The sequence below is a fragment of the Pterocles gutturalis genome, unplaced genomic scaffold (genome assembly GCF_000699245.1).
Source record: "Pterocles gutturalis isolate BGI_N339 unplaced genomic scaffold, ASM69924v1 scaffold23931, whole genome shotgun sequence".
In the NCBI taxonomy this organism is placed as follows: domain Eukaryota; kingdom Metazoa; phylum Chordata; class Aves; order Pterocliformes; family Pteroclidae; genus Pterocles; species Pterocles gutturalis.
In genome coordinates this window covers 19620-47150 of record NW_010106142.1, presented here as the reverse complement: position 1 = coordinate 47150, position 27531 = coordinate 19620, and the positions used below count along the sequence as shown (strand labels likewise).

General features: G+C 41.2%; 2 protein-coding genes across 2 annotated transcripts in view; one reads left to right on the top strand and one right to left on the bottom strand.

The window, feature by feature from the left end:
* The window catches only part of RXFP3 (relaxin/insulin-like family peptide receptor 3), a 10257-nt gene extending 1504 nt beyond the window's left edge, over window positions 1-8753 (top strand). The window contains exon 3 of the mRNA XM_010087694.1: window positions 8709-8753. Coding sequence (XP_010085996.1) covers window positions 8709-8753 — 45 coding nt within the window. The remainder of the gene's footprint in view (window positions 1-8708) is intronic.
* Window positions 8754-12008: 3255 nt separating this feature from the next.
* On the bottom strand, window positions 12009-26307 carry SLC45A2 (solute carrier family 45, member 2). Its single transcript, XM_010087692.1, has 7 exons — window positions 25869-26307; window positions 24602-24778; window positions 21482-21807; window positions 17630-17773; window positions 16228-16351; window positions 15053-15258; window positions 12009-12233 (listed from the first exon to the last, which is right to left on the bottom strand). Exons 1-7 carry the CDS (start codon window positions 26305-26307, stop codon window positions 12009-12011), a joined length of 1641 nt encoding a protein of 546 aa, XP_010085994.1.
* Window positions 26308-27531: the final 1224 nt, after the last annotated feature.

Below are 27531 nucleotides of genomic sequence, written 5' to 3'. Positions count from 1 at the left end.
TGGACCAGCGCTGCTGAGATGGACAGGGTGCTCTGGGGGGGGTGGGACTGTGGGGCCTGTGCAAGATGTGGCCCTGGGACAAGGGGAGGAGGAATGGGTAAAGGAGGGCTTCTGTGTGAGAGATGCTCTTTTGAGAAAGTATTTGCTCTCAGAAGCTTGTTGATGGAAGTTGTTGTCTTGAAAATGTCCCCCAGACTGGGGAAGAGGAGCAGGAGGAGGCAGTGGTGGTGCACTGGGGATTGGGGTGTCTCTAGGAGATGCTTTTTACTGCTTCTACCTGTTCTGGGGAACAGGAATAGTGGAGGGTGATGGGACTCCAGCCAGGGGGGATGCAGGATTTGCAAGGCACCATAGGGAGGAGAGGGGCTGGGTGGCCTCGGCTGTGTCCCCTCCAGCCTGGAAGTGTAAGCAGCAGGGGGCCAGCAGCCCTCCTGCCCCCTGCGTGTGTGTTTGTGGCAGGGGGAGGGAGCTCGGCTGCTTTCTCACTGCTGCATGGCATTGTAAATGCTGCCAGCCTGGCTGTGGTCACTGCTCCCCGGGCTCCAGTGAGGGCACAGGGATCAGGCAGCCTATGTCCTGTTTCACACCTGCCCTGATGGGAACAGCCAGGACAAGTGGGTACAAGGCTCCTGCTTGTTTAAGCTTGGCCCCTTTCCCCTCTCTTAGGAACCTAAGAAAGAGAGGGGACAAAGACCACTGTGCTCCCCTCCAGGTCTGTGCAGGATCGGCTTTTCCAGCTCCCTCCATCCCCTCTGCTGCTGCCAGGATATAGAGCAACACAGACAGCCAAGGAGACTCCCAAGGACAGAAGTTGCAGCTTCACAGAGAAGTGTTTCTTTGCCTGAGTTTGGAGGGGAGGGTGTGAGCCCCCTGACATTCATGTTCCCCGGCTTCTCCGCAGGCTGCTTGTGGGGGGGACCCACAGCCCCGAATCATCTGTAGCAAGGCAGGCATCTCTCCCTGGGTACTGAGGCTGCAGGCTTTGCTCTTGATGTTCTTCAGACTGTTTGTATTTCACTCCAGGAAATCAGCACAACTGTAAATACATTTTTTAAAAAGGACAAAAAGAATCAAATCATAGCCACTTCAAGCTGCTTGCTCTGGGATAGTTCTGGGTTCAACTAAAACCAAACACAAAGGTTTTTGTTCTGCTAAATTGTTAAGGGTGTATGCTGATACTTGCCAGTGTTTCAGTTAGCTCCAGTTCAATTATTCTGGTGTGAGCAGCCCTAGAGCCTGCAGTTCAGTACTCTCGCACCCTGGAGAAGGGCAGGGACAATGCCTGTCCCAGCCTGTATTCCAGAGAAACATCTGGGAAATAATTTGAGGTTAATCTGAAATGAACATTTAAGGGGATGAAAAAGTGTAATTTTAAGCTGTGAAACTTTTTATTACAAGGTTATATATTTACTTTTTAAAATATTTTTTTAAATTATGAGGAAAAAATTATTTAAAATGAAAAGGTCAAAATATTTCTTTTAAAAGATGGGAAAATGCAACAGTTCTGGGTTTGTTGTCAAAACACAAGTTTGTTAGTCCCTAGTACTTCATATGGGATTAATATATAAATACAATATTCAGACCCCTCTCTGTTTCCAGCCCCTTTCCCTGTGAGCCTCCAACATCTGCCTGACTCTGCTAAAAGCAGTGTTTCTACAGAGGGTTGTTTGTCACCTCAAAGTACTGAAGTGGAGCAAACTCCTGTCCAGAGAAAATTGCAGTGCCATTAGTGGCAATTGTGCTTTGCAGACTCTGTTGTTTACTGCTCATGTTGGTAACTCTTGTAAAATTTGTATTTGGTTGGGAAGCAGCTGGTTCTGCTACTTGCAAGGAGAAGTTGTTCTGTTTTTTCAAGGCAGAAGAGACTTCTACTACATCCTTGGGCACTTGCTCACTGGGAAGATACAGGTGCCTGGGGAAGATCAGCAGAAGTGAGCTAGCAGCTGATGGACATACTTGTATAGATGCAAAGACTCTGAAGAACTCAGATATATCCACAGAAGAACTTGAGCACCTCGTACTGTACAACTGCCCCTCTAAGTTACTAAGTCCTGACTTGGCTGCCAGATGAAGTCTGTAGGTACTTAAAGTTTTTTATAGTAAAAATTCTTGTGCCTAGAAGTCTTCTGCTGAGCATGCCTAAATCTGCTTAAGTCTGTAGCATTTACCTCTGTGCTTCATGGGGATATCTCAGTCAGGACTGTGCAGTGTGTATTCTAAGCAAGGGAGGCAGCTCTCGATCCCTACAAAGAACGCCCTGTGGCCGGCCACATTAAGGGGGGGGGGCTGTAAATGTAACTCATTCCCCCATCCTTTTTCATCTATGTCTAGATATGCTTCTCCTGTCCCACTTTCAATGCATGTGCAGATTGTGCTCCTTCCTCTTCCCTTTTGAAACACTAAATAAGTGGGCAGAGCTTTTGCCCAAGCCTAGGAGACTCAGCTTCCCCCTTCCACATCCCTGGGGAATGACTGAATCGTTGGGCTACTCCATGAATATGCTCAAATCCTCTGGTGTGAAACAGTTCCCTGTTGGATGTGTTGCTCACCATTGCTGGATCATAAAGGGAAAGCAAGTCCTTGAACGCTGCTTTGCAGCATAGTGAAGAGGCGTTCCTCTTTGGGGGTCACCCAAAGAGGAAGTGCCAAGATTTTTTAACTTGTAAATACAGAAGAGAAATTGGATTCAGGTCTGAATTCTAGGTCTCCCCTTTCCAAGGACAAAGGTTGACTTGCTCCCAGGTCCTCATTCAATTAAAGGTTCAGTATGCCATTCAAGAACATGACAGCTTTCTGGACCTATAAATCTAATGTGTTACAGGATTTGCAAGAAATGCATTTGGATCTCATGTGTTCTGGGAGAAAGCCCTAATGCCTGTGCTATCAGATGAAGAAAGCCACATGGTTGTGTGAGAAAAGGATACCATGAACACCAAACTCCAGAGTTCAGAGAAATCTAACTGTGTCTCCATAGGTCAGGAGGAAGTACCTAAATTTAGAAGAGGGGCTGAATCTCAAAGCCAGACTCTCTTCTTAGTGTTTGCTTTTGTACAGCATTGTTTCTTGCTTGGCTTGCTGGAATTTTAGTCCCTATTCTGGTGCTTAAATGTTCTTGTGTTCACAGAAAGCTATCCAGGTGTCTAAAGCATAACTGTGAATTTCAGTAGATAGCAAATTGCCTAAAAGACATCGTCTGCAGTGCTCAGCATGACAAAACCCATATGCTTTTGTGGATGTCAATGTAGACATAATTTTGTGACAGCAAAACAACATAGTAAAATAGATGATGTTCAGAGCAACCCATGGTCAGCCCAGAATACTAGCAAGATACCATGTTCAGAGGAAGCCCCAGGTATCTAGTCACTAAAGACATAAGAACATTATGTTTGGCAAATCACTCAAATGGGAAAATGCCTTGGGTGTGTAGGGACTGGACTATTGACTTAGAGGGCAGCTCTCTTTTAAGCCCCTGATCCACCAGGTGTAAGTCATAAATCTGCTGTTTGAAAGAGGCACAACTAGTCCACAATTGGACAAATGTTGGTTTAGGCCAGACCAGCAGTTTGGGCTGCATGAGTAAGTGTGTGTCCAGCACAGCCAAAGAGCACTGCTCTAGCTGTGCATGAGCAGAGAGGAATTTTCCTTCATGTGTGCTGCGAGTCCCGACTATCAGTGCCTGAAATCTGGGCTCTGTGTTGCATGGGCAGGGGTACCAGCCTGGACAGAAGGGTCAGTTGCTCTGTGTGTGCACACAGCATCAGGCCTGTGGACTCAGCAGAGGGTCTTTCCAGCTTCTGCTTTGAGAGCGCGTGTTAACAGCAACAAATCCTACTGGCTATCTGGGGATGTCCTAAGTGATCAGTACAGCACTCTTCAAAACCACTCCTGTTTCCTCCACATATTCATGTCTTCATTTGTAACAGTTGCCTTTTCATTGACTAAAATAAATACAGCTGAAGGATACAAAACAACACTTACAGAGTTTTTGAAGATATTTTTGTGACCAGCCTCCTGCTGTTGGAGATTCCTGGTGTGGTGCTGGTAGAGGCGCACGTTGCTATGGGATGATAGGGACCTGAAGGTGCAGGCTGACACCTAGTGACAAACTGAAAGAACCTTTAAAGCCCAGATACTCTCTTTAGACACTGGCTTCGATTGTCTAAGGACTTTTAAGTATTTCCTGCCCCCAAATAACTAACCAGGCTCTTAATGTAATAACAACCTCCAACTGCATTTCCAGGTTTCCCTTTGAAATGCCTCTTCAGTAGAAATATTATTTCACTTTTCCTTTGAATTATTTTGGCACTCAATTTAGCAGTAAAAAAAATCAAGTTCCCTTCATTCCTGTGCATGACAGTCTGCTTTAAAACTTGATTATTCAACTGCATGCCTGTGCAGAAGCTGTGATCTAATCGGTATCCCTGAGCCTGAGCAGGTGTAGTTATGGGTGCGGTGCAGCTCAAGGTCATTAGATTGGGAGCTTGGATCTCCAATTTTTAGTTAGGGTTATTTCTCCCTTGCTTCAAAAGAGAATTCTGATTAATCCATTCAGAAGTAGTTCTCGAAAATATCTTTTTATCATGCATGATTAAGCAGTTAGAAGAATCTGTTCCAGGTGTATTCTCAGCATCAGTCAGTGCAGCAGCAGGTCTGCAAGAAAATGCTGGGCAGCCAGTTAACTCACTCCTTTGCTAAAGTGTATCTGGTAACATGCCTTAGACATGTTTCCTAGTTTCAGGGAGTTGTTTTCCTTAGTACCAGCTTTTTCAAATCCACACATATATGCAAGTTTCTCAGCCTATTGTTGGCAGCCCTGCATATGGCGGGGGGGTTGAAACTAGTTGATCATATAGTCCTTTTCAACCCAGGCCATTCTATGATTCTATGATTCTATGTTTATGCATATTCTCAGAGTCCTTCCCAAAATCTTAACTGTAAAATACAGACTCACAGAATTCCTGAACAAATTGGGCCAAAAAACCACCTGGAGACAGACAATTTATATAGTTGTGCAAGGTTTTTTGAAACCTTGACCTACCTGCTTGGGGAATGCTAACAGAAGGTTAAGGTGACCAACTGTAGACTGTTCAACGTGGGAAATAATATAATAGAGGTAGCTCAGTCAGATATTAACTCTCTCCCTCAGTCTTCCATTCCCTCGGACAATGAGATACTCTTTCTCCAAGGACCTGTGTTGTTCCTTGCACAGACCCTCTGAATGAGTACACTCGTTGCCCAACGATCAAATCAACTATTCAACACTGACTTCTATCATCATTGTTCAAGGAACCTTTCCACTTCCATTCAGAAGTCACATCTAACTTAATGTTGGATAAAACTGGAATCTTGCAGAAAAATTACTTCTTTCTCTCTGTAGTTGTGAAAAAGTCTCTGATCAGCTTAGGTAAGAAGTCTGAAAATCAAGTACCTTCAATTTTCTTTTCAGGCCAAATCCTAAAATTGAGATAATAAAGTTGCTGTCATTTCATAGCTACCAACAAGTTGCCTGGAGTTCAGATGATGGGGAAAACATGCCTGACCAAGCTAGTAACCTTCTGTGATGAGACAACTGGCTTGGCAGGTAAGGGAAGAGCAGTAGATGTTGTTTATCTTGACTTTTGATGCTCTCTCCTGTGACACCCCCATAGACAAACAGATAAAGAATGGACTAGATAAGCGGAAAGTGAGCTGGATTGGAAGTGGCTGAACTGCTGGCTTAGAGAATTGTGATTTGCAGCACAAAGTCCAGCTGGAGGGCAGTGACCAGCAGTGTGCCCTAAGGATCAATGCTGAGGCCAATCCTTTTCAACATCTTCATTAATGGTCTGGATGATGGAGCAGAGTACACCCCAGAATGTTTGCAAATGATACAAAAGTGGGATGAGTGGCTGATACACCAGAGGATTGGGCTACCATTCAGAGGGACCTCCATGGGCTGGAGAAATGGGTAGACAGGAACCCCGGCCAGTTCAACAAAGGGAAATGCCTTAGGCAGAGAATTGCCAGCTGATCTAGGGAGGTGATTCTTCCCCCCTGCTCAGCCTGGTGAAATCACATTTGGGATGCTATGTCCAGTTCTGGTCTCCCCAGTGCAAGAAGCCGATGAACTTACGGGAGAGGCTCCAGTACAATGCAGGGCTTGGAGTATCTGCCATGTGAGGGAAGGCTGACGGAGATTGGGTTTTTCATCCTGGAGCTGAGAAGGCTCAGGGGAATCTTATCAATGTGTGTAAACATCTGGTGGGGGTGGGGGTTGAAGAAGATGGAATCGGACTCTTCTCAGTGTTGTCTGGGGAATAGACAAGACACAATAGAATAAATTTCATTTAAATAGAAGAAAACCCCCACTTTTTTAATGGTGAGTGTGGCCAAGCACTGGAACAGGTTGCCAAGAGGTTGTGGAATCTCCATCTTTGGAGATACTCAGAATCTGAGCAGACACAGCCTGACCAGCCTGCTTTAGCAGCTCTGCACTGAGCAAGGGGATTGGACTAGGTCATCTCCAGAGGCAGCCCCGGCTATTCTGTGCATCTGTGTGATTCTGTGATGGCAAATAAACTGCTATGAGTATGTCTTTGTTCCAATACAGTAGAACTAACACACGTCTGTCTTGCTTGACATTTATTCTGAAAAAACACTAAAAACGTTATGCGGTCAAATCATCTCCTAATGTGTATTTCAAATCATCTGTTATCTGTTTGTGGTCATAAACAGATTTCAAAAATGTTCTTAATGCTTTTTTTTTTTTTTTTCTGCTGAAATGGCTGAGGGGGCTCAGAAGAAATATACTCTTCTGTTTGCCCATCAAAAGGCATTTTTTGCTGAACTCCAGTCCTTTATCCATGGGCAAATCCAGTGATGCATATAGAGATAGAGTACTACCCATGAGCTCCTGAACTGAAGGTAAGAGAGATCCTACAGCACTGCTCAATAACTGCGCAGCTGTACAAATAACTGTTCAACCTGTACAGCTGATGATAAACAGTGAAAAGAAAAATCTACCTTAAATTTAAGATTTGGGATTACATTTTCAGAGACAGACTGAAATCTTGAATCTTGAGCATACTTGACGATATAAAGTCATTCCAAGTAAAATATTCCAAAAAAAAAAGCAAAATTCCTGTTCAGAAGAGAACACCACCTTTTGATCAGGTGCCATCTCTCTGTCAGACATATCTATAATTTTAACAACTGTTTTATTGCCATGTTTTGCAATGTTATGGCAATCCAGCAAGATTTGTGATATATTTCTTAGTAGTCTGCTTATTGGGATTGGGTGTTAGAATTTCAACACTTATTAATGAAACAAGTACTTTAGCCCTTAAAATCCCTGGAATCTGATAACTTGCCAATTGTATTGCAATATGTCAGTTCTTTTATAAAAAAACAAATAAACAAACAAAAAGATCTGAATGTTGAAAAGCAAAACAAATAATTTTAGATACATTTGCACTTATATGGTGATCTGCCAGCCATGCAACTCCAGGCTAGTGCTCCCAGCCTTTTAACAAAAGGCATTTCTGACAGAACGTTTTCCTTCCCTCATGCTACTCTTTAGACCTTGCAGGTCTGCTGTTTCTCCTTCTCCTCCTCAGCACCTAATGAGCAGAGATGCCCTGAAAACGCAGATGTCAAAGAGCCTGACACTGCCTATGATCCTTTCTGTGTGCTGTGACTCCTGTCCCTGCCTCCTGATGCACCTTACCTGTTGAGAAACAATGCCACAAAAATTCATCTGCCAGACAAATGGGACATGGCTGCACTACATGGCTGACTCTTGGCACTAGCACTGAAGGTTTCAAAGGCCAGATTCTACCATGAGTTTGATGCTAAGCCTGTCCTCAGTGGGCTCCTACCACCACCATCCCTGTGGAACTGTCTTCATTGGCATTACACTACTGGTTTACAGCTAGTCGCAAGCATCTTCACTTGTTATCCACACACGAAGAAAGAACTGAAATGCAGCAGTGCATCACTATAAGGAAACTTCAGAGGAAGATGAAACACAGAGGGACAGTGCTGGGGTTAGAAAGTGATGCAAGGGAAGGCAGGCAGCTTCTACACCCTGCAGAAGTGCTATAATGTCATTGAACACCGGGGGGCAACCAAACACCCAGCCTTCGGGGAAAAAAGTACTTGATCCTTAGAAAGAGAGCAGCCCCATTGCCTCTCCTCCTTGGAACAGACATAACCTTTGCTAATTATCCTTTTAAAAAGCAGTCCGTGTGTTAGAAATGGTCACAGATCTCTCTCCTTGAAAATAACAGGCAGGATCTGCTTATCTCAGTGTACTGTGCAATCCAGAGTAGAAAGCACTGAATTTTGTTTCCCCACTACTGCAAGTACTTATCTGGAGTGAGACAAGACAATACTCTCTGGTTTGATGTCTCTGCATGATGTGAGGTTGTTATCTTTAAAACACAGGTAAAATATTAATACATGGGAAGGTACAAGTTCATTTCCAAGAAGAAACTGTAGGAAATACAACTGATTAACAGCCCTTGCATACCTAAAGGAACAATATATGAAATTGAGTACACTGTAGAAGGCAACAGAATTACAAATCACTTTTCACAGTTTAGTCCTGGACAAGTGGCCCCTAACATTCGCTGCTTAAATAAACAAAGAAGGAGTGGCTAGGGAATAAGAAACAAACGCTAGAAACTTAAAGGGGAAAGGTTTTTTTAAAGATAGGTAATTTTTTATAGCTTTATCATGCCAAAAATAATTTGAAGACATTTTACACCAGATAATTCCACCCTTTTCCTCCATGAAGCAATCCCTCTACAGTTCAGAAATATCCAATGTCATCAATGCCACATCTTCTCTTTACACCATTCTCCCTACCTTTTTGACATGCTGCAGGGACTGGTACCAATTCATGGGCACCAGTGCTGAAGCTGTGAGTTCTGCCGAGGCAAAGACATTTATGATGCATCCTGACATGTGTAGTTTACCTGGAAGAAAACAGTTTCCCACAAAGCACCTGAGTTGCTTGTTTTCAAGGAAGTCAAAGAAACTTAATGAGACCACTGTGAAAGACAGAATGAGCACTAGAAAACAAAAACAAAAACAAAAACAAAACCAAAACCAACCCAGTTGTGATGTTATTAATACTGCAAGACCTCTAAATAAGAGAACTAAAACTTCCCTGAATTATTTGCTTGCATGACATTCATGCTTGTTAAATGGGAATCAGTGTCAGTCATTCATAAGAGAAAGAAAAAGGAAAGTCTGAGGAAGATAGGATGACAGACTTGTTTCCTGCCTCATTTCATTCAGCCATGATGAGTTCTGTCAAAGTGGGAGGGAAGGGGGCTGGTTATCTCAAGACATCTCATCTTCATCTAAACATAATGTTTGTGTAAACATGATATAGAGGAGATCCTTAGTTATTTGTTTTTATGTATATGGAAATAAAACCAGATGAGAAAGATCAGACTCAGGGTACATCTAACTTTGAAACTCACCATATTGCAATAAAAGCTGACATTAAGTACAATAACTGATCATGTTGAAAGCTCAAGTCCTGAACTGAAAGGACAGAAAAGGTGGAATGTCTTAACAGTACTGTTCTTCAATGCCTTTAACATTTTTAACATTTTAGCATTTCTATTGCTAAAATAAATACTTATTTTATACCTTCTCATGTATTAGTAACATTTTAGGTTGTTTTCAGTAACACCTCAAATACATTTTCAACTTCAGAACGAGCACAATAAAATTTTTCTGTTTTAAAAGCCGTTTTTCCAACTCTACATAGTTTTTTGTCTGTTTGCTATTTTTGATGAAGACCTGTTAAGAAAGATATTATTTTGAGGTCTTAGAAACAAGTAAAGGATGTTTTTGTAGAGAGATTTCCAAAGAAAAACTAACTCTATTCTGTTTTGTGTACTGTAGCACAGTGAAGTTTAAAAGGAAAGATCACAAGAACAATTATAATGGGAGTTCCTGAAAGAGCTTTCTCTGAACAAATTTGTAAATAAAAGCATTGCTATATGTGATGGTCTCATCTCTCTTCTCTCTGCAGTTTCACAACTCTTATTATGTTGCTACAGATCTACAGTAACTCCGTGGGCCTGCATCAATGCCAGCTTTCTCATTGTGTAACAGAGCAGAGATGGCACTGACCATTCAAATGTTCTGATGGTGTTAAACCACAAAGAAAATATTGACAAAGACAGAGGTAAACATTGCAAATTCCTTTTCCCAGCCTCACACTAGAATCGGAGCTTTACAGCCTCGGCTCTTGGAGCATAGGTTTACAAGGTGCTTCATCAGCTTTTCAAGATTTTCTCTTCCATGGGTGTGCCATGAGGGGGAATTCATGAAGAGCTACAAAAAGAAAGACATCATAAAATGTGGCTTTTTCATAAGGCAGGATGAAGGAGCTGTGAAGAAGGGTAAGGTTTGCCATGCACTGAGCCCTGTTTTGGGTCTACACTGGAGACAGAATCATCAACAAGAAGAGGTGGCTGAGGCTTGTTATAATTAATAAGAGTTTGCCTATGGGAAAATTGCTTTCCCTGAGAACAAATCACTCACGCTCCTCCTGAAAACATACAAAAAAAGGATGAAGTTGGTGCATCTCTGCAGAATGTAAGCATTTATTTGTGGTGTTGTCTGCTTGTATTATGCAGAGCTTCTAAGAGCTGATCAGCTCAACAGTGCATTTGACTGAACAGTGTGGATTACACATGTGCAACATTTGAAAAAAAAACCAAAGAAACATCATACCTGGCAACACTCTGCTTGTGTCACTGTTCATTAACAATATTGCATCAGCAGATGGCTCCATGTGGCTTAGCATGTAGCACAGCAAATGAATACAACAGTTTTCAGGACAGAGGCAGCACAGCATAAATACAGTGTATCACTTTCACCAACACAGGATTTTTAAAACTGTGGCAATATTATTTAAAAAACAATGAAGCTTCAGATGCAATTAAATACAAGTAAATTAATTTAAGTATTTGCTGTGCAATTATTCCTGATAGTGCTTGGCAGAACTGAATTTATTTACAATATTCTGTAAAGAGCAAACGCCATTTCACTCAAAGCTAGATGTGTGAAGGAAAATACAGAAAACAGAGATGCTACTTTAAGGTAAATACTGTCATATCCAGTGTCAAGATTTAAGTGGCTTACAACCGCTCATAAAGTTCTTATTTTGGCCAAGTTTATTTTTTCAGGTACAGTATCGAAGTCAAGAGGCCAGTTTTTTAAGAAGGAAGAAATGGAAGCTGTTACCTATAGATGGATTGTTTAGGTGCCTACATATGGTTTTGCAGAGCAGCCTTAGGCAGACTTTCATTACAAACTCAGTCAGTACTTTTATTTCATTCATACAGAAGCAGCAGTATCCAGTACAAAATAATTACCTTACAGTTATGCTTTTAAACAATAGGCTTCAGTCTTTTTTATATTCCAATCATCGTTCACACCCAAATCTGCTTTTGGCAGTACATGGGAATTAACTGATCCCATTTTACAGTACTAATAATCATGACACAATTGCACCTTGCATGGGCTCTGACACCTGTTTGATCCTCTTGCAGCTTTTGGCTACCAGAGGGAATATCCCCAAACTTAAGATACTTGAAAAACAAGATAAATAATGACTTTCTTCCTAACCCTGTCCATTTGTATTACTTCTTCAGTTTCTCATATACTTCACCTATTAACTTCCACAAATTGGTAATGAGGAGTTTCATAATGATTCCTCGTGAAGCGCATTGAGCATACACACCATCACGTGTAATGTGATAGCGTGTTAAGACACTGTTTGAAGTAAAAAAGCAGTCAAAATACAGAAGCTTTCAATCTGAGGCATTAGGCAACCAGTTTCATCAAGTCTCCATTTTGTAAAGCTCTGGAAATGCAAGCATTCCCAGCAGGTAAGAGAGGAGGACGTCCCAGCAGTATCAGCAGGGCAACAGCACCAGTGCTACTGACCCAGAATGAAAACAATCCCCTGGGAAGATTTTTTCCAATCGCTTCACACAGTCCTACTCCACATATCGAACACAAAAAGCAACAAAGAAGCAGCCGATCAGTGCCACTGTAGATGCCGAAATCACAGTGACCACGCTGCCAGCAACACCAACCAAGAGCCCCAGGCCCACACCAAGAATTATCTGGGCGAGCTGGACCATGCAGGTGAGAGCAGCACAGTCAATGCCCTTCCCTCGCCCATGCTCTCCAGCTTGTTCCCCATCCTGCAGCTTCAGGCTCTGCAAATAAGCACAAAACAAAACCCAGTGAAATTAGACAGCACCAACAACTTGCAGCTCTCAGCACTGTCATGTCCCCAGGTGCAGCAAGACAGGCCAATAGCCCTCTGCTTCTTTTATTTTTTTTCTGCTTGTCCCGCAGAAGTTAGGGAATTCAAACAGAGATTTTACAAGTGATAATGAGTTTCCCAAGCTCACCCTAAATTGTCCAGTTTCTCCCATCTCCAGTTTTTCCTCTATCCATTCTCTCAGGGGAAGAAATGAAACTTGGTCAGAAAAATTAGCCATTTCCTTGAAGTTCAGGTCTATTTGAGCTTGGCAAACTGACATATCACAGTACAGGACACCCCGTCATGGATAATTTAGCTCTAACTCCCATGGTTGAAGGAGAGCCTCAAAGGGATGTTAATATGAGTCATACTATGTCCCACATGTGTAGAGATCATAATTTGTTATAATGGAGCACTGTGCTCTGAAGTTATGCCTCAAAGCACATAAAAGAGTTCAGCACTAAAATCTAAACATAATGCTTTTATTGCTGGGGGAAAAAAAAGATCTGAAAATAAATGTTCAGACTAGGATTCTTCTACCTTACAGAAGACCATTATTAACTACTGATTATATCTGCTATGATATACACAGCAGAGAAAATATATTTATTTATTATATACAAGCATCTCATATATAAGTACCCTGCAAGGGTAGTTCGTCACTGGAACAGACTGATGAGGGGGGTTGTAGAGTCCCCATGCTTGGAAATATTCAAACCAGATTAGACATGACCCTGGCAACCTGCTCCAGGTGGCCCTGCTTGAGCAGTGGGGTTGGACTACATGATGTCTCGAGGTCCCTCCTAACTTCACCTGCTCTGTGATTCCCCCAAAGGAAGGAACTATTCTGTTTTGTTGGGAAATTATGTGATAGTTTACATATTTATCGTTCTTCTTGCATAGGCTGTTGAATGGAGAAGGTTGTATTGTAACAAACAAGATGCTGTACGCTAGCTGTGCTGCTGTCTTCTGGTATCCAAATGCCCTCAGCCATTAAGATGTTTTTTGCTTGTCACAAGACCTATTAAATTACCTTTGAGTTGTTACCACGCAAAGCTCTGTGCTTTGTACCAGTCAGTCTCTTCCTAATCCAGTACAAAATTGAATTTGGATCTTAAGGAACAGCAGCACAGGACAGGAGTTGAAATGGCAGCATTTTCAAACTCAGCATGTGATTTTGGTATATTGGATAGTGAGGAAAATGTCTGTGCTTTGTTCTGGAATGATACAGTCCTTTCATCTGAAGTATTTCCTATTTTAGACATCAATTTTTTGGAATGATACCTATTCTGCTGGGCTGTGCCCAGTGTTCCTATGTGCTAGTAGTTCTGACCACAATTATATGAATGTGTAAATGAATACAATCTTGCATTTGATATTTCCTCTTTATTTTTTGTATCTCGTACATTATAGAAGATTTGAAATAAACTTAATTCTGTTAATACCAGATCTAACACATGTCGTTTAACATCTGGCATAGCAAGTACCATACACCAAACAAGAAATAATCGGTTGTCTTACAAGTAATATTTGAATATATTAGCCTACTAAATATAAAGTCCATAAACACTTCAGCATCATTTATTTCACTTCTATCTTGGAAAAGCTCTGAATCAGAGCTAGACTATGATTTTGCCTTTACTCCCTCTCTGAGTTGGCTGGCCTGAGGTTTGGGTTGTGATCTCACCCTAAACTGGGTTCATTCCCTGTCTTTTGTTTTATCTTTCTAAAACTCTTCATCATGATCATTCTCTATTGGAAGGAACAGAGAAATTAATTGAAATATTAGGAATCAGATCTATGAAATATTTAAGCATATTGAGACATCTTCCTAGGATTCCAAAGAATAATTAAGAGTTTTCTTGTATTCATCATTCAGGTGGTGATGCTTAAAAGTTGTACAGAACAGTAGAACATGTTACCAAGGACTTGATCTAGCCTGTGCTGGTCTCAACTATGTTTCTATGTTGTTTTTCAATAGTTCAACATTTCCATTATTAATGTCTTCACATATCCCCAGATATAATGAGAACTTTTCCTAAGTTCTCCCAACTCTCCTTAATTCTTCTCGTTTCCAGCTCTCTCACTAACTTAAGAGACACTTGAGAGAACTTTTCCATTAAAGAGCTCAACCCTTTACAAGACATGAAGATCCTGCTGCGCCCAGTAACACGATACAAGGAATGCAAGCTTTTCCAGATTTTCCTTGGAAATAGGATTTCATGCTGTGAAGGACCAAAAACCAACCCCAGACATTTAGAGAGATCATGAGAATGTGGTATATAATTTAATACTGAACTATATAAAGCTGTTTGTATGTGAATTTCATATCTTTATTAGCTAACATTTTTTGTAAAACTTTGCAGTTAATTCTATCAGCCTTTACAGTGTGGTTATTAACCTTAGGAACTCAGAATACAAGTCCTCAGCTAATACAGCTGGAAAGAAGGGTATAACGAAGGTAGCACTTGAAGGCAACACAAAGTGGAGCCCTGTTACCTGCTTATCGCCTGAACACGTACTGTGATTGGCTTTGTTTCAGTTATGATGATAAATAATTATTTGTCTCACTGCAGGACCGTTTGGAGAGTCTGGAGCTGGGACCCTAACTCTCTCTGTCAGAAACCTTCCATTCATAACATGTATCTTCATAAATAGTTTGAAGTTAAAATTAAAAGCTGTTCACAAGTTCCATCCAGTTTTCTCCTAAAATAGACTGAACAGACCCAGACACATATAAACTTACCCTTCCTCAGACATTAAACTCACCTCTTCTTCCCTGTGGTACTCTGCAATGAGTTGGAATGGCACTGTGTACAGTGTGCTGGACATGATGCCAAAGAGGGAACATAGAGCCAGAGTGGAATAGACATTGGGAAACAAGCCAATTAATCCAGTACCCAATCCAAAAAGTAGATATCCAATGAAATAAAGTCCCTTTAATCCTATGTATGGCAGAAGGATGTTCTGCACATCTGTGAAAGAAAGTTAAAATGCTAATAAGGCTAAAACAAAACAGGTCACATTTCATCATGGAGTTCCTTTAAGGGGATTTATTTTGTAATATGCAATGAAGGAGAAAATCTTACTGATGTTGGAAGTTGTCTCAAATTATTGTAGGTATAAACTTGCCAAAAAATACTTGCTCTCTCTGGAGATAGTATTATTCTGGCATAGCCAACTCCAGAGAAGAAGTAGTTAACAACCATTCTGGAAGAACTGCGCTCATTGACAAACTCAGACATTTCCGCTGTTTGATTATAATGCAAACATTTGGCATCAACCTCTGTCTGAGCTGAGAAAGGCACTACAGAAACGCCTGCAGTTAAGCTCCAAAGGGGAAAATATTTCCCTCAAGCATCTTCTAGGTGCTCAGTTCAGCCCCCAAAATGCTACTCATTTGAGTTTTTGGATCACAAATAACTTTTTTAATCCTTGGTAAGAGCTATCATGAAAACTATCTGGGGAACTGTGCTAGCATATTCACACATAATTTTGGAGAGCAAGGTTCAAGTTTTTGGCAAGAACTTCTGCACTGTGAAAAAGTTATTTTATGAGGAATGCAGATGGGGAGAGGCCATCAGAGGGACTTTCGAAAACCTACAGCTACAGCACTGCTAGGTGAAGGAGCATCCCAGAATGATGCCCATGGCATCCGTTTTAGTCTGGCATTTAACTTCAGGATGATTTTCAGTGTTCAGGATCAGTTCACATGCAGAACAATGCCTTTCTCCCAATGTGACCCCTCATCACATGGTCAGGAACTCTTCATGTTTAGATACACGTTTCTAACAATGCTGAGAATGTAACATTTCTTAAAGTTTTAACGTGGAAAAGTCCCAGTTAATTTGGCATTGCTTTATTTTTTTTAAACAGCAGTAAATAGCAAACAGTTTAAACACTGTTTCAAAATACAGTGTTGGAGTACATCCTTTGGTACTTACACGAATAGACTGATGAAGAAATTGCATTGATACACAGTCCCCAGCATCCCACCTCTACCCCTGTTCTGTAGGTGAGGTAAAGCGTGGAGTTATGAGGTGCATAAGGACTACCCTGGTATACAACCTGAAAGAGACCACAAAGATCACAGAAGGCAAGGAGGGACTGCGTGTATATAACACCTCCTTCTTACGGGAACAGGGTACCCAACCCAGGGGTTAGTCATCCCTGGTAAGGGAGATAATGAGCACTCAAGAAATCTTGTAATCGGCACCCTAACCATCCCTTCACAGTTCTCCAGATTTCATAGTCAATTCTCCCAGACTCTCACACCCCAGGCTCCTCCTTATTACTAACCCTCTGCCTCTGCCTGACCAGTCCACTCTCCATTGACTCATTTACTCTTTTTCATTTGAGTGTCTTATTTCCCCCTGCCTTCTCTCTCCACTTCTGCCTTCTTGCCTTAGCATTTCTTTACCTAATTTATCAACAGTTATTTTTTTTGTTTTCTCTTTCAGGCTTACCACAACACACTAATTTTCCCACCCAGTAATTGTCTTATTCATTGTTATAATTGTTCCTTACCTATACAAGCAAAACTTTTTCTTTCAGTTGCTTACATACACTGCAGGAAACAAAAACTCCCTCTCTCTTACACAGACAAAAAAGGGCAAGGAACTGGGAACACTGAGTGGAAACGACAGACAAAAAGGAAGTGGCAATGAGAGGATTTGTGCCAGGAGCATATTTGCACCCAGTGAGAAAGGAGACAGACAGGATCGTGTAGGCAAGAATCACTGGCAGGGACATAAAGTCTTTTTGCCTGGGAATGGCACGGAAAAGGGAGCACAGGGTATCACAAAGGCAAATAATTACTGGCAGAAAGGACTCAGAGAAAGGTTTAAAGATGTATGGCAGGGACAGCCAAATTCGATGAGAAAAGAGCTTTCAGCTACCAACTAGCTCCCTGGGTGCAAAGAACTGCAGAGCCTGAGGCCAGAGGGGCTTGTGCCGATGGTGCCCACACACCAGAATAAGGCCAGCTGCCTCCAAGCAACATCAGCATTTCTTTAGCCAGGAAACCTGCCCATCTTGGGGCAGCTCTGAAGCCAAAGCAGAGAATGGATGTATTTGGAACAGCTCCAAGAGCTTCATTTGGAACAGTTAAATAGACACAAATGGCCTTACAAATACTAAAAGGTTTTCCCCAAAGATCCAACAGACGGGCTCAGAGCGAGGGCTGAGAGCAATTAGCTCTTTTACAAAACTCTTGTTGAGCCACCCAGATGCAACTGGCTCTGCCAGCACTGTCATTTCTTCAGAATTATAACATTGTTTTGTTTCTTTTTGGTGGAGGAGGAGATGCTATGAGGAAAGAAAAGCAAAAGGATTTTATGCGTTTACCTGTCCCATGAAATCCGTGAAGAAGAGCATGTTGGACAAGAAAGCCATCCATCCAAAGAGGTGGCTCACACACAGATAGCGATAGTGGGATGGCATGCTTAAAAGAGTCTTCAAGAGTGATTTAAGGGTCATCTGCCTTTGTTCCTAAAAGCAAGTATTTAACAATAATACTGTATTATTGCCCCGAAGGCTGATGAAACAGCTGACAGCAAATGAAGAAGGTCTCGGCGTCTTTCACTGCTAAACTTCAAAAATCTTCTATTTTTTGCTAGGAAAGGTTGCTTGCATACTGAATGTCATTCAGTACATATTTGAGTTGTAGAGCCATTGCCTAATAAAGTAATCTGAAAGATTCACAGAAACTCTGGGAGAGCTGGGATATATCAGCAAGGATGTAACCTTTCTTCCTGTTATAATCAGTATGATTATTATTTTCTTGTAGAACCAAGTGAAAATTTTCTGCCAAAACAGATTCAGTGGAGTTAAAAAAAACCCAAAAAACAAAAAAAAACCCCAACCAAACACAAAAACCCCACAAAAACAGGAACAAAAGCATTTTCCTTATGGAGACAATCAGCTCTAAACTGAAAATGTAAAGCTACCATGGAAAAAATGAAACTCAAAATGCTTCCCGAGAATTAAAATGTATCAGTTGTGGAATACGGCACTTCTGAGGTCTCATCACCATTCCCTTCTATGTGCTAAATTCCCTAGAAAACTTCACCTCTTCTGGCATATAATGAGATTTCCACTATGTGCTGTCCTCCTCTCCTTGAAGCAAGGAGAAACTGTGATACGTCACAGGAGATGCAGTACCACTGAAAATCCTAGCACCCAGAGAACATGAGCTCCAGCACCTGAACACTTCATCCTATAGGAGAAATAACTGTTTTCAAAATCAAAATGTTATTGGTGCTGGTTAACAAAACTCAGTGATGGGGAAAAACTAAATTTCCCACCACCTTCCATGCCCCACCTTTTTTTCCTCCTTGTCTGAGCCATGTGCCCAAAAACACTCTCTCAGTTTCTTTTCCAGTTACATTCATCAGAGCACTTCTATCACTTGAATTCTTTTTAGTACTGTAGGTATGCTTTATGTCAGGCATTTGTGACACACAGTTCTTACTGCTTTAAAGCTCCTGCACAATTATATATGTTTATTACCGGCAAGTTGAATTTTGTCTTCAATTTTCTGTAAGATAATTATATTTTCCCCTTCCTTCAATGTTCTGCTTATTTTCCACAATTCTGTTTCCCTTTGAACTAGGTTATGCTGCAAGCTACTCTATGAATAACCATCACATATAAAGTTGGAAAATACTTTGCTCCAGTGGGAGGTTTTTAATCCTCATAGGAATGCCAAAATTCAAGTTGCTGACTTCCACCTTGAACTGCGTATTGTCCAAATCCCTTGGAATTTCTCTTGGCATCACTGTCTCTTTTTAATGGGGTAAGCTTTCTATTCTTCTACAGTTACAAAAAACATTTTAAAAAATTACACATTGACTCATTAGTGTTATTTCAAGGATAATTACTATCATTGATTTGGCTTAATTCCTTTGTTCAACTCTTCCACACAGTTCTTTAAAACAGCCTTTCCAATCACAGTGTTAACATAAGGTCAGGGAACTACAAAGGACACTGCTGTAATAATTACAAATAAATTGACAGCTGGATAAAAATGCTTGCTTTCTATTTACATATTTTAGAGAGTGGAAATGGAAACTTAAATGTTTAATGCACACATTCAATACACACCAACACACAAACCCCACACTAGTTAAATGACATGTTGAAGTTTGGTTCCATTTAAGTGCCTTATCCTTCAAAAGCTCACAATATCCAAACATTTTCTCTGTAAAATCACTACAACTCAAGGCTTAAGGGAATTCATAAGGATAGAGACGAATCAATATGACAGGTTTCATGGCAGTAGATACTGAGTAATTTGGCACCAAACCAAAGAACAAAAGACGAATCACTTTGGATGTCTGTTCATACTGTAACAGGTCAAATTTCATTAATAACCTTGGTAGCTATTAGTGTGTAAGAGCACAGTCATTAATTTAGAAGATGAAGAGCCATGATGCCTGCAGCAAAAAAAGAGACACAGAAAAACAGGAAGCCAAACCATTTCTTCAAGGAAACAATTAGAGTAATGAATGAACTCAGAAAACATGCACCACAAGAGATAGACCATTGAGACAGTAAGTGTCTAGAATTTATACATGCCCAGGCACATCAAAGGAACATGAGGCAGATCAAAGCACTGTGGGTCTCTGACAGGCTGTCTGGCTAAAACCAGAGAGGAGGACAATGGCTCAAGCGTGCCCACAGTGGATGCCAGAGCTTTACTTCGGGTGTCAGACGTTCCTGATTCAGTGGAACTTGTTCTTGCCAAGGTAGAGGTGACTCCTATCCACAGTCTGCTCCCCTCGCTTTCACTGCATCTGCTCTCTCTTCTTCATTTACCTTCCTCTCTTTAGAGCCCAAGCAGCCAGTGACACTCAGCATCTCTGACAATGTGGAGGATGCTCAGGGTACACAGGGCTGGTGAAAGATGCTAGCTGCTCAAGCTGGCCTGTGGTGGGGAATCGGGGACAGCATTGCAGTGGGATAGCCATATTCTCATGACAAACTGTTGCTTGCTGTCTGTCTCTGTGTTTGCCTGGCATTCTCATCAGGCAGTGTTCATCTTTTATTCTACCTTTGTGTTGTATCTTGTGTAGTAATTTTTTGGGGGGGTTGGAGATACTGAGTGCTCTTATAATGCAAATGATAAATAGTGAAAGATAATAAGTTCCTTTTATTTGTAGCTTAAACATGAATGTAGGTTTCTAACTTATAACCATGTGCACATACTCAGTATTTTTTACCTGATTTATCAAGACCTATACGAAGGATAGATATACATAACATCAAGAGATCAGAAGTGAAATTAAAACAACAAGCAACTATTTCCTCACTTATTGTTATACTAGGAGCCAAACATATACGTTATTCTTTGCTTACCTAGGCTACCATGAGAGTGCGGTGAGGATTCCTAGCACTAAAAGTCACCAACAAAACAGTAAAAGCTATTATCTGTTCCTAAGACCATTCTACAGATGTGCTCTCCAGATATTTTTCAGGTAGGTTCACCTTTTCCTAGTTGCCTTAGACCGAAGCAATCTCTCACAAAAATGCAGCAGAAACAAAATAACAGTGATGATTTGAAAGTACTCGCTGTTGTCTCCCACCTAAGAGTTCTGCCAGACACAGATACACCATCACAAAATAAAATTAAAATTCCATAAGTGAGGTAGCGTTGCTGTAGAAGTAGCAATTTTAAACACATCAGTACTGTCAATAAATCCTCAGTGAAATGTTGAGCAGCAGCAAACCCAAACGTTTACTAGACCAGGGAACAAACACTTTGCATGTACTATGTATGAAAGTGTGGGGACATGAGTGGGAGTTACAGATTCATATCAAAGATTAATGGTCTGTAGTCTTTGTCTACAATGTGATGTTAATTCTGTCGGACTAAATGACAAAGTATATCCTCTTGACAAAATTCACATGAGGAAGATATCAAGAGACTGACACAGTGCAGAAACCTGAACCTCCTTCTCCCTCATACCTGCCAATTGTTCGAAGCATCAGGACTAGTCTGTCTCATCCCTTTTGCTGGAAGTACTTCATGAATAAAAAAAAAAGAGAGAGAGAGAGAAAAGCAGGCTTTCTGCTGAGTGTGTATCCTGGTGGAGGACTCATTTTCTGTCTGTGTGAAAGGGCTCCATTCCAAATAGTCAGCATTAGCTAATTAAAGGGTCTCCAAGGATGGAACAAAAAAATCATCTCTGCACTTACCTCTGCACGTGACGTAACAGCACATTCTCCTGGTTTAGCTGCAGCCTTTATTTCAGTATATGTGGATTTTAAGCAACCATTCTTGATTTCCTCCTCTATGGAGCTATATTTATAGGATTCAGTCACTTCCAACAAGAACTTTGTCTCTTCATCTTCGTAACTGAGTGGGACTTCAGGAATACTGCGCAGATGTACAGTAAGGCAGATTAGGAAAACAAAGGCTGCGAAGAAGAAAATCACCTGGAATTCCGATGGCAAGGAATATCCTAATACAGTCTGACCCCAATCCACAGCACCTGTCAGGTAACCCAGGGCTCCTCCCAAACCTACGGGCACGGGAAAAAAGGAGAGAAAAAAAATCTACTGGCATTGATAAAATAAGCAAACAGTACACAAAACCCTCAACATGTGATCCCCTCTAGAAATGACTAAATAATCACTCTTCAGATATTAATCACAAGGAATGGGAATACTGAGCTAATCACACACATAAGCAGTTTACCAAAACTTCTCTTGAAAAATATCCTCATCTCTGGTGGACAGAGCTCTCAAAAAAAATGCCTGAAAATATATCAATGTGACCATTTGAGGCTTTATTTTCTTTGCAACAGTGAATAAATACAAAATAAAATTCTACTGATATTTATAACTTTTTTGAAGCTCCACAAAACAATTTTTTAATTATATTGACTACTTATAGTTTTGACTTTGTAAAATGTATTTTGTACAGCTGAATCTAAACAGAAATACCGTCTCCATGTGAAATTTTGAAAAAGGAAATAAAACCAAAAGCATTGTTTTGTAATTATCAAAATCCAAGTACGTCACCACTTGGAAAAGAAAACAAAATGGATCAAATACAAATGTGTAACTCTGTTTATGGATTTTCTCAGAAAAGTTAGAATAAAAGGTAAAATGATAATGTTGCTTTGTGTCCTGAAGTGAATAAAACCAGCATTCAGTCCATTTTTATTACATTTTCTTATTTTTGTTATTAGTGCACACAGTTGCAGCAGCACAAGCGAATGCACACTGTTACATACAGTGCAGAGCTCTGGTAGGGGAAGCAGCATTGTGGGGTCCTGACACCTTGTCAACCAGCTGGCTCTGTGGGACGTGGGAGTCAAGGAGGGTAGAAGCATTTGAAGGACTTGGAAGTATTTCTACTCTTCTGCTTAGGAGCAGACAATGTATGGCAGAACCATTACTTCTAACAGAAAGTAACAGTAACAGGACTTAAATTTGCTCTGTACTTTTTTCCCTCTTGGGTCTGATTATGCCTCTCCTTCATTGTATCCTACTGAATTTTACAGGTGACTGTATCCTTGCTTGTTCTTAAATGTTTACACAGAGTGAATGTTTGCTGTTTGAGGTTGTCTTTGTATATGTTTTGACAAAAAGTAATCATGACATTGGAATGCAGTTTGAGTGTTGTGTGTTGGTTATGTGTACTCTTCCTTCTACTTGTTCAGTGATTCTAAGTTTTGTAACCGCAAAGCTATTGAGTTTTATGTTCAAACCTTAACCTGAAGGCAAACTGGTGAGCAAAATCTTGGAGATATCTAGCATAAAGAGAAGAAACTAAATAGGGGAAACAAAATAATATCTAAAATAGAAGCTAGAAAAGAAATGGGAAGTTTGCTGTCTGTGTCTAATATGGATAGAACAAGAAATGATAATGTAAAATGTAGGGAATGGATATTAAGATCAGATTTTAGGAAAAACTCTCTAACAAGGCCAATGAAGTGCTGGAACAGACTGCTTAGGGAGGGCTGCAGAACACCTATCAAGGGAAGATTTCAAGAACAGGTTAGGTAATTACCCATAAGGAAGGGTTAAGATACTGATGATCTCACTATAGAGGGCACAGGGTGCTGGACCAAATAATGCAGAGAAATCTCTTCCAGTCTTACTTGATGTGATTTGTCCCATATCCCTTTTCACAGCTCAGTACACAAACGAATCACCTAAATTTGTAGCTCCAAATTTGGAAATCAAGCTTTTTTAGTATCATCCAAGGAAAAACTGCAACCAGAGTTCTGCTGGAGGCAAGACTATTCGTAGAGACTCACTCCCCTCTCTGTCCAAACAAGTTATTATTAAAAATGTTATCTGTCAGTTTCTAATGGATAGTATTGATTTAATTCCCATGTGGCTTTAAGGTTCCCTTGTAATCTGTGTTCCTAGACACAGCTGTTTCCTATGTCCAAAATCAGCCTGTTGTCAACAGCTACTACATCTCTCTCCTTGACTAGAGTAACAGCCACTGAATCTACATGCCTCTGCTCTTGGTACAGCTCACTAGCCACAAAAATCTGCATCAACACAGATTGCATGACTTCTCATCTAGTTTGCTTTTTGTCTAGTCTTTCCACAGTGACTGCTCTCAGACACAGCTGGAAGCTCCTCCCGATTCACATTACAGGTACACAGCCTTTTGTGTCTTCCCTGTGCATTTTCCCAACACAGGGCTTGCATTGTACAGGTTTCCTTCTGTACAGGTTTCCTTCCGTAACTCAGCAAAATTACAAACATGCATAAAGGTAAATGAAGTTCCTACTTCATTTGCAAGAGCCTGTACTGAACCATGGACTTATTTTGTGGATGTTGTGAAGCTCTGAATTTTTTACAGAACTCCTATTTCTACACAGGAAGGCAGCACATATTGGAGCACTGCTGAAGAATGGACATCAATTGTACTGGTTTGTGCAGCTCTTGTTCTATGTCACATGCTGGGTCAAAAATGTCATTTTTGTATGCTATGGCAAGGAAGCGAGTTACATCCCTTAATTTTTGCTTCATCAAGAACTTGAAAAAAATCAGAAGGAGCCAAATAAACACTACTTCACTTTTTAAAAATAATTAATTGCTAGTCCTTAAATAATGGCTATGTTGCTGTAAATCTTTATGCCTGCAGCATTCTGCAGCAGAATTCTTGTAGCAGCAATCACAAGCTGCTGTTCTCTGGAGTAGTGAAAACCCAGCAACAAAAGACTCGTGACTGAAGTGTGGGATCAGATGATCAGTTCATTCAAGATTAGAAACACAGTGAGAATAAAATCCATGCAATTACCTTCCCCTCCTTCAAGAGGTAGGGAGGAAAAGAAGGGATCTGAGTACCTGTAAAGAGGGCGTGGTAATGCAGACCCTTCTCTTTATCCTGATGAGAGCAGACATCAAATAAATACGCTTTGATGGGGCCATCAATAAAATCAGCTGCAAAATCAAAAAGCACTACTCCCAGCATGGTAATGACTATTGCCCATGTCCGCTGCTTGTTTCTCTCACCGATGAAAGCTACAAAAAGAAAAACACCCTGACAGCAACAGTGCCATGTCCTGAAAAACCACATTTTATCTTTCCCAATACCTCCGAATCCAAACAATGTTTAGTTATGTAAGAGAGAGCACGGATACCAGAATCACAGCAGAGAAGCAGGATAACAGTGTCTGTGTAGTGCTGAGCTGTGCTAGGTTGACTTGAGTCAGCACAAGCTCAGGGTACTCCAAGCTCCACAACCAAGAGCATCACTAGCCTTAATCTACCCCTTTGCACCTCCACGGCATGCCCTGGTAGCCTAACACATATGCATTTTGTAGTACTTCTTTGTTTTATTCTCTTTGTCTCACCCTTCCATTGTTTTAGAAAATCAGGAGTTGACTGTAACGTCTCTTTTGGGGCCAATGAGTACAAGTATATTCAACACCAACGATATCCAGAAAGACAGAATAAATCAGTCCATAAAAACACATGCTTCCCCCCTCTGCCAAGTCATAATGGCAGCAACAACTTTCCATCAGGACTTTGAGAAGTTACATCTCAAGCTGAAATATACCAGTATCTAAAGATGTCACTCCTATTTGATTTTGCACATTCCAGGTGAAACACTGTTTCCAAGGAGTTGCCAATTTCTATTATTCACCAGCATAACACATTCCAGAGACAAGCCAGTGCTGCAGTAATTAAAGATATGTATTTCAAATACTAATCCATCTAAAATAGCGATTAACAGATATTCAGTTTTGATGTGTATCACATCACAAAACCAAAATTGATCTTTTATCTTAACAAGGTAGATTTTAGTTCTTAAAAACTTCTCTGGGCCTAAGCAGTGTTTTACTTGTATGAACTGATTCAGGCAACCACACCAACACATAACATACCGTAATCACATGCACAAATTACAGAACACGATGTACAGGATACATAACATGCAGCGTTAGGATGGAAACTATACAAAGATTTCAGTGTTCCCAAGCTCCCTCCATGCAGCCAGGCAACACGCTACCCGATTTTAACTGTTCATTTTCATAGGGAAAAAAGGAACCCCTCTTTTCTTTTTCATTCAAAAATTTGTCTGTCAGCACAGCACGTGCCCCTCACTCACCTGAGACCATCACGTCCCCATTGAGGTACAAAGCCATGCCTAACAGCATCACGATGCCCAAACCCAGGATGTAAGGTCGCCTCCTGCCCCAGCGACAGCTGCAGTGATCGCTGGCCGAACCTACCACAGGCTGCAGCACGAAGCCCAGGATGGGGCTGATGAGCCACACCAGGCTGTAGAGGCTCTTGGGCAGCCCTACACTGAGCAGCACTGGCGTGACAAAGGCGGCCTCCACGGCATAGCAGAACTCCCGGCCAAACATCGCCATGCTGTGCATGACCAGCCTTCCCACCGCTCGCTTCCTTGGCACCACTGCTCCTGTCCTCATCGCAGATTGCAGCAGAACCTCCCGCTTCTCTCTGGTGTTGGCCATGTCAGCCCTGGCCACCTCAGAAGAGGGTGGAAGAGCCCCGTGGAAACTCTCTTTCATTAAGGTCATCGCTTTGGCTATGTGCAGCACTCTGGCAAGTTGGTGCTGCCTGTCCTGGCTGACATGGAGCCCAGATCATATGCCGGGTGGGATCGGTCTGTGCTGGGGGAGGGACTCACATACTTTCACGGCTCTGCGATCACAAGTTATGAAAGGAAGGGGGCGGGGAAGCGTGTGTTAACATTAGCAGATCTGAGCTCTTCCAGCTACCCAGAAGTAAAGAATTACTGTTCAATCACGAAACACACATAGAATGGGAACACACACTGCACGGGTGAGGTACCAGATTAGCCTGACACAAAGCTGTTCCTCTTGTTGGGGGAAGACAGCAGCACTACCAAAAATCTAGATCCCTCATCTTTCTGTTGAGTAAACAGCATGAACACCAGAGTGCCAATCTCCTGTTGATCAAACAGGGGAGAAAAATCTGTAATATGTATCCAGAAAAAGACTTCAATGCACTTAATGAAGATAAGTGAAGCTACATATTGCCCTAGAGTCAGTAGGCAGATAAAAATCTTGACAGAAGCCTCTCAACCAGCAACTGGTGAATATTTTTTTGTATCTGCTGTGTGCCACCCTTAATACAACTGATTATTCCCTGGGTTTCTGAAGAACAAAGGACATCAGGATCTCTTAGGGTTTTTTTAGAAGTCTTGCCTGACAAGAAAAGGCCTTAAAATAAATCTGTAGTAACAGACCAAACTGTACCTTTCAGGTTAGCCCTGAGTGAGGCAGCTGGTCCAACCTATGCTGAAGTTAACCTGAATTTTTAAATTGACCAGTGATTTTGGGGTCAAAACTTATGTGCACTGGAGATCACATTTTATGAAGTTTATTGTTCTCCAACATGGTCAGATGCATCTGGGACTAAGCACATTGTCAAATCTTACTGAAAAAGTGTATAATATTCAGTAATTTACATTACAGTGATTATCAGCTGTGTACTTCAGATGCTTTTGCTGATTGTTGATCTAATTTGTCAGGACCTACGAGATAATTAATACTTCCAGACAGGTTTTTATGTAGTAGAATGTAACAGGTTTTTTTAACAGTAATAATTCTGACTTTTTGGCATGACACATGTAAAAGGAGCTAAAGTGCATCTCAGCTCTGGAAGCCTTGTAAGCAACAAACCAAACATCAGCAAGGTAAACCCCCTGATAAAATTATCAAAAAACCCAACTCTTCATATCGTAATTCCTGACATGTCAGACTAAAGAAAACTGTATT